We start from the raw sequence: 15,022 nt of genomic DNA on the forward strand, positions 1-15,022 counted from the left end.
ACACAGAATAGACAGAAGTTCTGATGACCTATATTGAAAACCAAATTTCGTTTAAGAATAAGAGTGCCTTTACTAGCGGATTTGTAGATTCCTGTCAAATATTCATTGTTGCATTTCCAGGTGTTGTGCAAGACACTGGTTCCTTCCAACAGAAGCACTGAAATAAAAATTCAGAGACACACTACTTCCCAGATGTTTCCCTATGATAACTAGCAAAAACCAAGTATTATTGTCCCAGCTTATGTTGAACTACTACAGTTTCATGAAGCTTTCAGAGACATTTCCCAGTTGACACAACTTGTACCTGGATTTGGTTTTAATGTTAGTTATAATGTAGGAAGAAAACCCAAATATATAGACATTTTTACACCTGCTTCTTAGACATTGGGAATGACAGTGCAATACTAATTTATTTATTGTATCCTGCCTCCTTTATTATTCTACAAAAAACTCAAGGTGGTGAACATATCCACACCTTCCCCTTCCTATTTTCCCCACAATAAGCCTGTGAGGTGGATTGGCTTGAGAGACAGTGATTGGCCCAAAGCTGACTTTCATGGCTAAGATGGAACTTGAACTCACAATCTTCCTCTTTCTAGCCTGGCATCTTAACCAAGAGCTCAAACTGGCTCTCACAATAATTCTCACTAGCAATCTTCTTTCTTCCTCTAAGAGTGGCAGAATCCTCAAAACATGGTGCTTGGGATATGGAATGTTTTGAAGGACATACTTTATATTATCCTACTAGTTAGCTATTGGAGCAGTAATTGCCGCAGGGACTCATTGGTCTATTCTCAGCCTTTTGAAATTGGCAGAAGTGAAGATGATCACAGGACAAGAGGCTCAAAGCAGTGGTGGGGTGGAAGAGCTCTCTTTAAAATAAAAAGTTATTTAGGGCCAAAGTACTGGATCCAAATCAGGGGTGGGCTGCTATGGGTTCGCCTGGGCTCGGAAGAACCTGTACCTAACGTTATGGCCGGTTTGCCACCCCTGCCTGGCCCCTCCTGCCTCTCCCAGGAGTTTCCGTGTGGCCTGTTTTGGATGCAAGGTAAGTGCAGGGCCCATGCGGAAGCTCGGGAGGGGGGAAATGGGCCTCCCTCCGGAGCCCAGAGGAGGCAGTTTTCTCCTTCCCAGAGGCTCGAGGAAAGCCTCCGGAGTCTGAGGAAGGTAAAAAACTCCTCCCTCCCTGCTGCCGCCATGGTGCAGGAGGCTGACTATGTCATGCCCTCCATGGCCACGCCCAGCCAATTTTTGAATCCCACCCTTGATCCAGATATGGTGTAAAATGAATGCCAAAGAATATCTATGGGCTATGCACCATTTAAAGGTCACAAGGATTGTATTTTAGAATGCACCGTTATTCATTCATAGCTATTCCTGGTTTTTGTAATCCTTTTCTGACTTAAATTTGAATATATCCAGACACAGTTCCTTACATCTCTGTGTGAATGTTACCTCCAACCTCCCCATTTAATGAAACCTGAATGCTGCTCCTGCTGTTTCATGTGATTTGGAATGGAAAAAAAGGACATACTTTGTCCAAGGCAAAAGATGAAAACCCTGGCCCCTTAAAAGTTGCTTGGAGATCTCGTTCTCTGACCGAACTCTAGTATACAAGGCAAAATCTTTAGTATGCAATTTTCTGGCTAGAGCCTGCATCACTGTTTTCATATAACCCTTTCCCCGGAACTCAGGAAGTGCATAGCCATGGGTCAGACATCCAAGGGCATCACTTAGGCTCCAGGCAACCAGCTGCCCTTTCTGATCTAGGAGGCAAGCATTTGGGAAGTCCTCAATCAGGCTCCTGAGGTAGCACAGGCTCTGATCATTGCCTCCAAATTCATAAGTGTCATTGAGTAGGGCTGCATGGGATGGATTGAGCGTCCCCAAGTGGAGGGGGTCACTTCTGAGCCTGAAAGGAAAGAGCAGATAGTAGTGAAGGTGGAACAAAAGGAGAGAATCCCACCATGTTTGAAAAAAGCCTGGTAGGATACATCAAGGGAAACCATGATCTCAGAATCACCCAGTAGTGGAAATACACAAATCACAATTATTCTGAAATGTCTCCTTAACAGTCCTTTGAAACGGCACTAATCCATTTGGGATCTTTTTTTGTGTTTTGCTTTATTTTAAATCTCCTTTAATATTCACAAAGCCTTTTTTTTTTGCAAAAGCCAATGAAGCAGTTGCGTTCAGGGAATTTTTCCAACTGTGTGTTAACCATTGTTCATTCCACATCTTCCAAGTTGGCAGGTAAACAAGGACCTTATTTGTAAACCTGCCTCATTTTTACAAATAGGAGAAACAACTTATTCCTAGTTTTATACAGAGGCTAGGTTTACTTATAGAAAAACCAAAGGCCCTTGAGTTCATTACTGAGATCCAGATAATTACATGGAATCAAATTAATAGACCCCCCCCAACAGTTCCCTTAGAAACAGGGTACAATCACTCACTGGTTCTGACATAACGTGGCTGCATCTGGGTTCAGCATTGCCTGGTAAAAATGGGGCTCCATGTGGACACTTCTAGCCTCTGCCATGACTTTCACAGCCTGATAGAGCCCATCTTGGAGACCTACATAGAATGGACATGACACAAGAAAAAAGCCTGAGATTCAGAGTGAAATCTTATCTTCTCTGTACTCCAGGCATGAAGTGCTATCATCTTCGCTACTGGTTTGGAACCGGGAGCATGGGGGCTTCTGCATATATGCGGAATCTTCTGCGCATGTGCAGATCATCTATGATGATGTCTGGGTGGGTGGGTGGAGCCTCCCACTGCCACCACTACCTGTTCGCCCGAACTGGGGCAAACTGGCAGAATACCACCTCTGCTCTACTCCTAATAGTCTGCAACTGGGAGGCACAGAGACATTCACCAGCCATAGGGAAATGGTGGTGATGGCTAGAATGGAGTGTTGCATAAGCTTATAGATTTCTCCTCTTTGGCTAGAGGCATATAGAATAGAAGGGCCACTGCTCTAGCACACCAGGCCAAATGTCACCCATCATAACAAACTCTGGATTGCATTATCTGACAAGAACATAAAATAACAGAGCACAAGGAATTTTCATGATACCAACTTCTCGTGAGTTTAAAGATCAAATGGCAGTCTTACTATATGTGGAGGCCAAAAGGAAGATGACATATCCAGGGTTACCAATTTTATGCATCATTTGATTTACTCCTATGTTGTGTAGTTAGAAAAATAAGACATTGGCCTAAAGAACACCAAGAATAGAGTTTGTATTTCTCATAAGGCAATGTGACTGATGCTTTGATTGGTAAATGATAGAATAGAATGCCTTTATATTGACTTTCGCAAAAATTAAGAAATTAGACAAATTTCCTAAATGATTTAATCTGTTCAATTTAGTTGAGAAGATTATCTAAAAATTTTGTTTGCACTAACACTATTATACTCATTGGACCCCAAAATTCCAGTAGGCAACATAGCATCTAAACCAAAATGTAAAGAAATCTGAACATTTTCCTGGTGTGATTCTCCCCATTTACGCATTTATTGCAAAATTAATCTCAATTTAGGATTATTTGAAATAATAACAGAGGATATTTCCTAAGCTATATGTTTAATTGTCCATATTGTGCATTTATCTATGTGTGCATGTATATGAGTGTGGAGAGAGGGAGAGAGATTTGTACATATTTATTTATTTATTTAATGCAATTTTAAGATTGCCTAATTTCTTCACAAATCTGGGTGGTTTACAAATAAATAAAGACAAGCACATCTGACCAGAAAAAGAAACTCTGTCTTCAACTCAACAAAACTAAACTAAGCTATACAGGGCTCCATAACGTAAATGTTGGGGGAACAACCAAGTTTTTGGCACTTTCCAAAATGTCCTAAGGGGTGGAAAAGAAATTGCCAGAGCCCGGCCTTGCCTTGCAGCTGGAAGGCTTTGTCCCAGTCTACGGCATCTTTGTTTTCCAGGAGGGTTCTGCAGGCATCTTCCTCCCGATAGAAAGCAGCATGCAGGTTGGCATAATAATCCCTGTTGTCCTTCACCACCTACAGGAAGAGGCACAAAGACACTCAGAGCAGCAAGAATAGAAAAGATGGCAGAGACCATATGGAAGAGCTCATGAGGCCAGGCTCACTTGGAAGAGGGCTATAGAAAAAGGAGGCAAGGAGAACTTCCATAGCACCCACGAAGGCCTCCTGAATGGCTTTTGTGCCCCAGATATAGATGTGTCTTGTGTTTTTCCCTCCCATTTTTCGTCAGGGGGCTGTGAGAAAAACCCACTTTCTGTTGTACTTTCCTACCTCCTTCTGTGGTCGGGTAAGAACAGCTTTAAATTCTGGCCAAGAGTCCACCACGACTTCGTGTTGAGCTGGGTTTCCACGGTTGATGTGCATCACTGCCCCACAGACCTTCAATTAAAAAGAAAGTCAGGAAGACCTAGTGCAGAAAAAAACCCTGCTTTTCCTCTCTAATTAGTCAAAAGGTTGGCTGGGTGTGTGTGGGGGGTGGGTCTGGGTGCAGAAGTAAGCCATCTCTGATTGGCTGATTCAGAACCACCCAAAGTCTTTGGAGGGCCAAATGCTACAATAGGTGCGATGATGTAGGATTTTTTCTCTGTTGGTAAAAACTGTCTCCGATTAGCTGATTCAGTCTGTTTAGAGCCAAATTCTATGATGGATAAATTGCAGGAATTCACTGTTTCACTGAAAGTCAAGGTGATTTTTGGATTTTCTGTAGCAGAAGTAATCGGCAAAGATAAGTTATCTTGTTTGCAGTATTTCGGGTACACTTATATTTTAAACATCATTGGCTTTGCATTTGCAGTTGTGACGAAAGGAAAAGTAGACTTGAATGTGAAATGACTCCAAGACTGGCATCATACATTATTATGCATTTAGAAATTTAACAGGTGCAGTTTTCTCCAAATTCTCCATAAATGGGGAAACATCAGCTCTTATATTTACACCGAGAGATTAGAAACACTAAACAGGTGATTACCAGCACTGTTTCGGGGAGCCCCTTTCGCAACACTCTCTCCAGCAGCTGCAGCTTGGAAGAGCAGGTCAGGATCAGCATGGCTGGCCAGGTCGAGGATGCCCCACAGGTCCCAAGAAGGTGTCTTGCCAAGCAAACCTGAAGGGGGCAAATAGGTAGAATTTCTTCAATTCTTTATGAATCACCTTCCCTGGCTGTTGGAGATCAAGGGGATGAAATGGTCTCTGCCAGTGATGCAGATTCTGAACTCTCAGAAAAAGTCTTCCTGATCAGCCATGGATTGAATGGATCCTGAGTGATAGAATTGTACAGTGTGTGAACTGGAAAGGACCCTGCCCAATCTTCAACCAGAGTATGTGAGAACCTTGGAGGTATTTATAGTTTAGCTCCCTTAATCATTCCTCACAGGAAATGGTTTCCAGATCCCTCCCCAGCCTAGGAGTTCTCCTCTGAACTTAGTTCTCCCTCCTCCTTTTCAAAAGGCATGCCCAAAATCTGTCATGGAACTTCAGTGAAGGATAAAGGTAAAGGTTCCCATTGCACATATGTGCTAGTTGTTCCCGACTCTAGGGGGCGATGCTCATCTCCTTTTCAAAGCCGAAGGGCCAGCGCTGTCTGAAAGACGTCTCCGTGATCATGTGACTGGCATGACTAAACGCCGAAGGCGCATGGAACCCTGTTACCTTCCCAACAAAGGTGGTCCCTATTTTTTCTACTTGCATTTTTACATGCTTTCAAACTGCTAGGTTGGCATAAGCTGGGACAAGTAACGGGAGCTCACTTCATTATGCAGCGCTAGGGATTCAAACTGCCAAACTGCCATCTTTCTGATTAACAAGCTCAGCGTCTTAGCGACTGCGCCACCACGTCCCTTCAGTGAAGGATATAATTGGACAATTTCCCTCTGGATTGGGCATATTGGTCCCTTTATAGGCAGCCCAATCCCCTATTGGCTTTTTTGGGTACTGCATCTCAATCTTTGCTCATATCCAGCCAGTTTTCTCCTTGGGTTCCTAGATGCTTCTCACCAGCTCTACTGTCATGCCAGCTTCCCCAATCTTCTTTTCCCAGGAGATGGGAGCTTATATTTATTTCTGATGGTAACCATCTTGTTAGATTTGGTTAGAATTAGATTGAGAAAAGAAAAGACGGAGGGAGAATAGATAGATATCATAGATGGATATAGACAGACAGGATATTAATAGAATAACAACTAATACAAATTAATATAAAGTAAGAAAAAAAAAAAGAAATCAAAGAGAAAGCTAAAAGAAAATAGGAAAGGAAAAGAAAGGAAAGGAAATGCAAACAAGTAGCTTCCAATTAATCTAATTTTTCTACTCAATGCAATTTGGCCATCTCAACAAATTCCATCAGCTTCACCATCCATTCCTTCATTTTTGAATCTTTTCAGCTTTGTGCATATAATAGTGTTAACACATTTGTAAGTGCAAAGTTCCATACTTTTATTCTAACTGCATATCCATCAATTTAAAAAGAAATGTCTCTGGTTTCAATTGTAAATGAGTTTTTAAAATCTTCTGTGTTGTTATATATAATTGAATCCAAAATATTTGTGCTTTTTTACATGAGCATTAAGCATGATAAAATGTCTCTTGTTGTTTACATTTCCAACATACATTTGAAGAACCTCTATACATACTAGCCAATTTTTCTGGTGATGTACAGAAAAAAGCAATATGATACGTCATTTTAATTAAAAAATTCTCTTTAAGACTATGGAAATCATAAATTTCAATCATTTATTTATTTATTCATTCATTCATTCATTCATTCATTCATTCATTCATTCATTCATTTATGAAATTTATTGGCCATCCATCTTACCATAGGGTAACTCTGGCCAGCTTACACTCATAAAAATGTATCTATGCATACACATTAAAACATAAATAAATTAAAACCAAAAATTAAAAATCTAAGGACATGTAGGGAAGACAGGGACAGAGTTGGGGGAGCTGAGATTGTGGTCACTCAATCAACCTCCACCGTTCTGTTCCCCCACTTGGACCCCAAGCTGACTTTCAGATCCACATCTTCAGACTCTTATGAAAGGATAAGAGGGTTGGGACCAACCTCACATTCGGAGAGAAGGGGCAAGATGTTCCAGAGAGTAGGAGCAACAGCAGAGAAGGCCCTCCTCCTAGACCCCACCAACTGGAATAATTGATCTGACACACAGGTGGTATTCACCAGGTTTTGACCAGTTCTGGAGAACCAGTAGCAGAAATTTTGAGTAGTTCAGAGAACCAGTAAATATCACCTCTGACTGGCCCTGCCCCCATCCATTTGCTGCCTCTTGAGTCCCAGCTGATCAGGAGGAAATGGGGATTTTACAGTAACCTTCCCCTGGAGTGAGGAGGGAATGGAGATTTTACAGTATCCTTTCCCTGCCACGCCCATCAAGACAAGCTCACCAAGACACACAATGCCCACCAACACACGTCCACAGAACCGGTAGTAAAAAATTTTGAATCCCACCACTAGTCTGACAGGATTATTGGGATTATTCCCAATTTCAACCTTCTGGTCCTCGGTCGCCAGACTGCAAATGCACAATTAGCCTCTTTAAACCCCTCCTATCCTTACATGAAACACAAACCCCCAAACAATCAGAACACACCTCCACCCAATCAGGACACACCTCCACCCAATCAGGACACAGCCAAGCTCCTACCCAATCAGTTCAAACCCCCACTGGCAGTTAAAAGGAAGAAACAGCCGAGATCTCACATTGCTCCCGGAAGCACCAAGCCTGAAGTAGCCTGATGATGACGAATGAGACTTTGTCGAAACGTCGCCAAGACATCTCCAATTTTACGTGGGAGAAAACCTGAATAACTATATATATATATATATATATATATATATATATATATATATATATATATATATATATATATATATATATATATATATATATATATATATATATATTTATTAGCAATAACATGATGGTCATTTGTACATTTTTTTCTTGCCATACAAATTTAGATAAGTCTTTCTGTCATTTTAAAAGGTACATCAGATGTCAGAAGTGATATTACCTGAAATAAAAAATAACATTTCAAGCAAGACATATTGAAATCCAAACCAGCAATTTCTTCATTAGGGGTCTGTACCCATTTTGCAAAAACTGCGAGAAACCCTCCATCTGCTTTGGGTATGTTTATGGGAAAAAAGTAAAATCCCTTTTAGTGAACAAACGATGGGGAGGAAGAAGTTGGAACCAGAGCTTCTGAATAGACTTATGCTTGTGTTTCACTGATCTGCATCTGTACTGCTGCCTTGGTCTGGTGTATCCATTTTCCCCCAGGTTGATAGAGAATAAAATAGATGACAGAGATTGGGTGTGCGGTAGACTGGAATTTCTATGCACAAACTGGGTGTCCATCAACTTTTTGTCATTTGTAGGTGTTATATCTCCCCCTTTTCCTTTCCAAATTAATCAGGGATAAAATCTAAGAGCTTTGTTGGACTATTGGCGGCATCTAAGGACTGTTGTAGGTATCTACAGAAGTTGCTAGCTTCATCTAAGAGACAACTTGTGGGGAAAAAATTATGCGAACACATATATTTTTCCTACCAGCCATTTTTAGAAGCATTTGGGGAATGAATAGATATTATAATTCTGTGCAAGTGAAATAAATAATTAAATTAGAATGTGATGTTGCTTCCCTGCAATAAAATTACCAGTGTTTACTCTCTGCTAACTCAACTTTCTTTTTTCTGCACTCAAAAAGGCAGATAAAATATTTCAGTGTAAATGTCTTTGAGGCAGGGGATCTTTTCGATTTTTGTTTTTATTTTCAGAAGGAGTTTCACAAAATGATATCATAGTGATTCTAAGAGCAGTACGATTTTTAAAAACATTTTATTAATAATTTTTCAATATAGTAACATATACAAAACATATACAATAAAATACTGTTTTTGTCCCCCCCCCTTCACAATATTTTGTATCTCATCTCCCAGAATTCAATAATTCCTGCATGCTCATTCAACCAGAGTAACATTTAAAGTGATGAGCAAATGTATGCAAAATTCCAAACAATTAGTTGAATTGGGAATAAATGGGAATAATGGGAATAAAACCTGCTATTATTCGGTTTGTAGAGATAGTAATTGCATCCTGCAGTATCCACACCATCTGAGATGAGACAGGATAAACAAATATTTATTTAACATGAGATAATATGCTAGTACAGTTGTAGATTTTGATCAAACATTGATAGCTTTTCATATTTCATATTTTCAGATGGTGTGTAAGAAGCTGGTGGGAGCAGCTTCTAACTGCTTTAGAGAGTCACTGGTCTATCTTATTCTCTGTCTTTGAAGCAGGCAGAAGTGAAGATGGTTGTAGGATAGGAGACTCAAAGCAGTGGTGGGGTGGAGGTGTTCTCTCACATATAAAAGAGATTCAGGTGCAAAGTGCTGGAGCCTGATAGGATGTAAAAGGTATGCTACGGCAAAGCAATGGGAAACATATAAAGAAGTGATGGCAAATCTATGACACACTGTTTTTGGTGGCATGCATTCACCAACACTTGACAACTATTCTTGAAAGCACAGTCTCATTCTTGTGCAATTTTTGGAAGCTGCAGACGCCGCATGAGAAGAGGGTATGCTCTCACGAGGCTTCCAAAAACTGAGTGATAATGGGATATACGGTATACTTTTACGTGGTTTTCAGAGGCAGCAGAAGCCATGGAAGTGTATTCTCTGAAGCTTCTTCAAGAACAAAAGCCTTGTATGACCCACATCAGCCTCACATCAGCTGCAAGGGCCTGACAACAGAAAGAAAGCACCGCCTGAAGGTAAAGAACTGCAGTGGCCCAGTGGTTAGAGTGCAGTACTGCAGGCTAGTTCTCCTGTCTGCCAGCTGCCTGCAATTTGGCAGATAGAATCTCACCAGGCTCAAGGTTGACTCAGCCATCCTTCCGAGGTCGGTAAAATGAGGACCCAGATTGGCTGACTCTGTAAACTGCTTAGAGAGGGCTATAAAAAGCACTATGAAGCTGTATATAAGTCTAAGTGCTATTGCTATTGCTAAAGGCATGTGGCAGATCCAGGGAAGTCTTGGGCCACTAGGGCCACTGCACCATTCCCTAAGGCTTGTGAACTTTGGGGAATGATGCGAGATGACCATTTTCACTGGCAGTAGTGATGCTAGGGTTGAGGTTCAGGCTCAGATCTCTGCTTCTTTCCAGCAGCCACCACTGAGAGTTGCTGTTCAGGGTCGCCTAGATGGAGGAGGGAATAGAGAATTATTCCTCTTTTGTTTGTGGGATGGTGACGCACCAGCAGATTTAAGTTAGGCACTTTCTAAATGTTTGATATACTCAGCTCAAAAGGTTGGCCGTCACTGTTTTCCAGTGTTCTATTTTGGAATGTTCATTCATTGAGAACTATTCTTGGTCCTTGTGATTCTTTTCAGACTTAATCTTGAATAGATCCAAAGAGGCGGTCCCTTAAACCTAAGGTTCAAATATACTCCCAACCTCTCAGTCTAATGAAGCCAGTAGTGGTGCCACTGATTCTAGGAGGAAAAATGCTGCAGACTATTTCAGGTGATTTGGAGTGAACAAAAACGCATAGTTTGTCAAAGACAAGAGATGAAAGCCCTGACTAAATAAAAAATTCTTGGAGTTCTGGTTCTCTGGCAGAACTGCTGCATATAAGGCAAAATCTTTAGCCTGCAACTTTCTGGCTAGTGCCTGCAATACTGTTTTCATACAACCCTTTCCTCGGTACTCAGGAAGAGTAAAGCCATGTGTCAGACACCCAATGGCATCACTTAGGCTCCAGGCAACCAGCTGCCCTTCCTGATCTCGGAGGCAAGCATTTGGGAAGTCCTCAATCAGGCCCCTGAGGTAGCGCAGGCTCCGATCATTGCCTGCAAAATCCCAGTTGTCATTGACCAGAGCTGCATCAGATGGGCTGAGTGTCCCCAAGTGGAGGGGCTCACTTCTGAGCCTGAAAGGAAAGAGAAGGCAATAGTGAAGGTGGAACAAAAGGATCTCACCATACTGGGAAAAAATATTTGCTCACACCCAGCAAAACAAAAAGTCTAACTAGAGTAGATTTTTCAAGAGAAACCATAATCTCAGAGTTATCCAGTATTTGAAATACACATATCTCAGTTATTTGGAAATATCCCCTTAACAGTCTCTTGAAAGTGCAGCCATCTATTTGGGATCCTTTTTTTGTTTGTTTAAATCATCGTATCTTTTATGTAATTGCTTTTGGAGAAACCAATGGAGCAGTTGTACTCAGGGAATTCTTTCAAGTCTAATCCTGGCTCTCTATTACATATTGTCCATTCCACATCTTCCAAGTTGGTAGAGAATGAGAAATTCTCCACTATAACCACTAGGGCTGTATATGTAAACCTCTCTCTCTCTCCCTCTCTCCCCCCCTCTCTCCCTCCCTCCCTCCCTCCCTCCCTCTCTCTCTCTCTCTCTTTCTTACAAATATGAGAAACAACAGCTTGCTCTTGTGTATCTCAAGTTGGATGTTTCTAACATTTTAACTGGTTTTATTGGTTTTTTTTTTACATTTTTAATTGTAATAAGTTTTATAAACTGTAAGCCACTTGGAATCAATGGCTAAGATGGGCTGCCACAGAAATGTAACAAATAAATGAAATAAAACATAATCCTAGATTTCTGCAGAGGATATGGTTAATTATTAAACTTTCAGAAGTCCTTAATTTCATCATTGAATTCCAGATAATTGCATGGAATTGAATCTCAAAATAGTTCCCTTAGAAAGAGAGTATGATCACTCACTGATTCTGACACAATGTGGCTGCATCTGGATGCAGCAATGCCTGGTAGAAATAGGGCTCCGTGTGGACACATCTAGCCTCTGCCATGACTTTCACAGCCTGATAGAGCCCATCCTGGAGACCTGGGTAGAATGGAAATATCACAGGAAACCAATCTGAAGTTCAGAGTGAAACCTTATCTTCTCTTTGCTCCTAATTTTCTGCAAATTGGTGGCACAAAAACATTCACCAGCCACAAGGAAATGGAGATGGCTGGAATGGAGAGTGGCATAAGCTTATAGATTTCTCCTCTTTGCCTAGATTTGAGGGAACGAGCAGATTTTTAGCACTTTCCAAAATGTCCTAAGGGGTGGAAAAGAAATTGCCAGAGCCTGGCCTTGCCTTGCAGCTGGAAAGCTTTGTCCCAGTCTATGGCATCTTTGTTTTCCAGGAGGGTTCTGCAGGCATCTTCCTCCTGATAGAAAGCAGCATGCAGGTTGGCATAATAATCCCTGTTGTCCTTCACCACCTACAGGAAGAGGCACAAAGACACTCAGAGCAGCAGGAATAGAGCACATGGCAGAGACCATATGGAGGAGTTCTTGAGTTGGTGAGGTCAAAGTGAAAGGCAAAGTGCTACAGCACCCCCTAAATGTATTTTTTGTGTCCTGGATACCTATGTTTCTTGTGGGTTTTTTTTTTTGCCCGGGAGCTGTGGGAAAAGCCATTCTGTGGTAATTTCCTACCTCCTTCCGTGGTCGGGTAAGAACAGCTTTAAATTCTGGCCAAGAGTCCACCACGACTTCGTGTTGAGCTGGGTTTCCACGGTTGATGTGCATCACTGCCCCACAGACCTTCAATTAAAAAGAAGGTCAGGAAGACCTAGTGCAGGAGAGATTCTGCTTGGATCTGGGTGCAGAAGTGAGCCAACTCTGATTGGCTGATTCAGAACCACCCAAAGTCTTTCGAGGGCCAAATGCTACAATTGGTATGATGTAGGAATTTGGTCTGTCGGTGAAAACCATCTGTGATTGGCTGAGTCAGTCTGTGGAGAGCCAAATGCTATGATGGGTGAGTTGTAGGAATTCACTGTCACTGAAAGACCACTGAAATTTTTGGATTTTCTATAGCAGAAGAAATCAGCAAAGATAGGTTCTCTTGTTTGCAATATTTCAGGTACACCTTAGGTGGGTTTCAAATTTTTTTACTACTGGTTCTGTGGGTGTGGTTTATTTTATGGGTTTGGCCAATTTTGTGGACAGGGCTTGGCAGTCATGTGACCGGGTGGGCGTGGCCAACTTGTAAAATGTGGTGAAAGTCTCTTAACAACACTCTTGCTTAGCAACCAAAATTTTGGCCTCAATTGTGGTCCAAAGTCTGTCTGTCTGTCTTTCTTTCTTTCTTTCTTTCTTTCTTTCTTTCTTTCTTTCTTTCTTTCTTTCTTTCTTTCTTTCTTTTGTCACTCTGACCTCCTTCCTTCCTTCCTTCCTTCCTTCCTTCCTTCCTTCCTTCCTTCCTTCCTTCCTTCCTTCCTCTTTCTCTTTCTCTCTCTCTCACGCACACACACACACAAAACACAGATAATATAGTTGATCTTAGCCAAAAGGCTGAGAAGCAACACACACACACGCACACATACACACACACGTGTACACACACACACACACACACACACACACACACACACACACCCCTGGTCTGGGCACATAGATGGAGCCCTTCCCGGGGAGTTATCCTGCGTGGACGCATCCGGCAGCAGCATCTGCGTTTCCAGCAAGGGACGGCTGCCTACCCACTGGCCAGGCCGGGCTGGACGCCGACTTCAGAAGGCAAGCGGGCATAGGGAACCACCGGTAAGGCCATGTGGAAGGTAGGGAAGCATGGCAAGGCCGTGGGGAAGGGAATAGCCGGCTTGCTCCCTTCCCCGCAGTCCTGCCATGCTTCCCTGCTCTTATATTTACACAAAGAGAAGAGGAACACGGAACAAGTGATTACCAGCATTGTTTCGGGGAGCCCCTTTCGCAACACTCTCTCCAGCAGCTGCAGCTTGGAAGAGCAGGTCAGGATCAGCATGGCTGGCCAGGTCGAAGGGCGCCCTGCAGGTCCCACAAAGGTGTCTTTTGGTGAGCAAACCTGAAGGAGGCAAAGTGGCAGAAGTTCTTCAATTCTTTATGAATCACCTTCCTTGTTTGCTGGAGACCAAGGGGATGAAATGGTCTCTGTCAGTGATGGAGATTCTCAGAAAAAGTCTTCCTGATCAACTACGGATTGAATGGAGCCTAAGTCACAGAATTATATAGTGTATTTTGATCAAAAAAAGATCATACTGTACGTGAACGCCTCACAATATTTATAGCTTAGTTTCTTTAATCATTCCTCATAGGTAATGTTTTCTAGACTTCTCACCAGCTTAAGAGTTGTCCTCTGAACTGTCTCCCATTTCTCCCTCCTCCTTTTAAAAAACATTGAACAGAATCTCAAGTGCAGTCTTGTCCCTGCAGAATATATGGGATGATTTCCTTCTCTGGTTTGGGCACATTGGTTCCTTTTTTAGACAGCTTCATCCTCTATTGGCTTTTCTGGGTGTTGCATCCCAGTGTTTGCTTGTGTCCAGCCAGTTGTGTGTTTGATACCCTAGATCTTCTCATGAGCTCTGCTGCCATGCCAGGCTTCCCCAATCCTCTGCCTATGTATTTCATTTTTCCCATCAGAGATACTGTAGGACCTTACATTGGTCGCTGATGAAGAACAATCCTCTTAGATTTGACAGGGTTTCAGTTTTTACTATGTAATATTGAATTATGATGTTTGTCCGATGATTAACTATTGAACCACCTCCTGGTTCATGTCCTTAAAAAACTCTGACCAACATCTCCCTCCTCCCCTCCTGTCACACCCTTTCAATTGTTGATCACTTTGTTAACTAGGGCTGACTCTGTGAACCCACTTGAAATTTCCTTCAAAGTTAATGCAGAACTTGGGTTGTGATTGCTGTTGTAGATCAAAAATAAAGGAGTTACTCTGGCACTCCTTATTTTTGACAAGTCTATGGTGATCTGTACATTTCCTGACTCCTCTGTCTTTTGCTTCTTCAACACTAATTTTGCTGTTTTTAGCATCTTCCAAATTTTCTGGTTTGCAGTTATGGGTTTTCTTTGGTCAGCCCCTTTCAACTCTGGGATAATTCATCTGCACCTACTTAATTTCATGTAGCATTTGTGGATCATATTATAGGAAGTTATCAGCC

General features: G+C 41.9%; 2 protein-coding genes across 2 annotated transcripts; both read right to left on the reverse strand.

Annotated features, from left to right (window-relative positions):
* Positions 1–1,327: 1,327 nt before the first annotated feature.
* Positions 1,328–4,426, reverse strand: LOC106547122 (glycine N-acyltransferase-like protein 3). The gene is made up of 4 exons (XM_014064176.2): positions 4,292–4,426; positions 3,910–4,036; positions 2,457–2,577; positions 1,328–1,912 (listed from the first exon to the last, which is right to left on the reverse strand). The coding sequence occupies exons 1-4, from the start codon at positions 4,382–4,384 to the stop codon at positions 1,471–1,473; spliced, it is 783 nt and encodes a 260-aa protein (XP_013919651.2). The 5' UTR covers positions 4,385–4,426; the 3' UTR covers positions 1,328–1,470.
* Positions 4,427–9,361: 4,935 nt separating this feature from the next.
* LOC148049437 (glycine N-acyltransferase-like protein 3) lies at positions 9,362–14,095 on the reverse strand. The gene is made up of 5 exons (XM_087713847.1): positions 13,771–14,095; positions 12,522–12,629; positions 12,178–12,304; positions 11,798–11,918; positions 9,362–10,982 (listed from the first exon to the last, which is right to left on the reverse strand). Exons 1-5 carry the CDS (start codon positions 13,846–13,848, stop codon positions 10,568–10,570), a joined length of 849 nt encoding a protein of 282 aa, XP_087569973.1. The 5' UTR covers positions 13,849–14,095; the 3' UTR covers positions 9,362–10,567.
* Positions 14,096–15,022: the final 927 nt, after the last annotated feature.

Source organism: Thamnophis sirtalis, unplaced genomic scaffold, assembly GCF_051295495.1.
Source record: "Thamnophis sirtalis isolate CommonGarterSnake01/CBP01778 unplaced genomic scaffold, rThaSir2_p1.2 scaffold_1, whole genome shotgun sequence".
NCBI lineage: Eukaryota > Metazoa > Chordata > Lepidosauria > Squamata > Natricidae > Thamnophis > Thamnophis sirtalis.

What these genes read in the sequence shown, in the direction of transcription:
- LOC106547122 (XM_014064176.2), bottom strand. Translation starts at nt 4,384, where the DNA reads ATGCACATCAACCGTGGAAACCCAGCTCAACACGAAGTCGTGGTGGAC. An exon ending in TTACCCGACCACAGAAGGAG is followed by an intron (nt 4,037 to 4,291) that starts GTAGGAAAGTAC and finishes CTCTTCCTGTAG; the next exon opens with GTGGTGAAGGACAACAGGGA. An exon ending in CAAAGCCTTCCAGCTGCAAG is followed by an intron (nt 2,578 to 3,909) that starts GCAAGGCCGGGC and finishes CATTCTATGTAG; the next exon opens with GTCTCCAAGATGGGCTCTAT.
- LOC148049437 (XM_087713847.1), bottom strand. Translation starts at nt 13,848, where the DNA reads ATGCTGATCCTGACCTGCTCTTCCAAGCTGCAGCTGCTGGAGAGAGTG. An exon ending in GGCTCCCCGAAACAATGCTG is followed by an intron (nt 12,630 to 13,770) that starts GTAATCACTTGT and finishes TTTTAATTGAAG; the next exon opens with GTCTGTGGGGCAGTGATGCA. An exon ending in TTACCCGACCACGGAAGGAG is followed by an intron (nt 12,305 to 12,521) that starts GTAGGAAATTAC and finishes CTCTTCCTGTAG; the next exon opens with GTGGTGAAGGACAACAGGGA.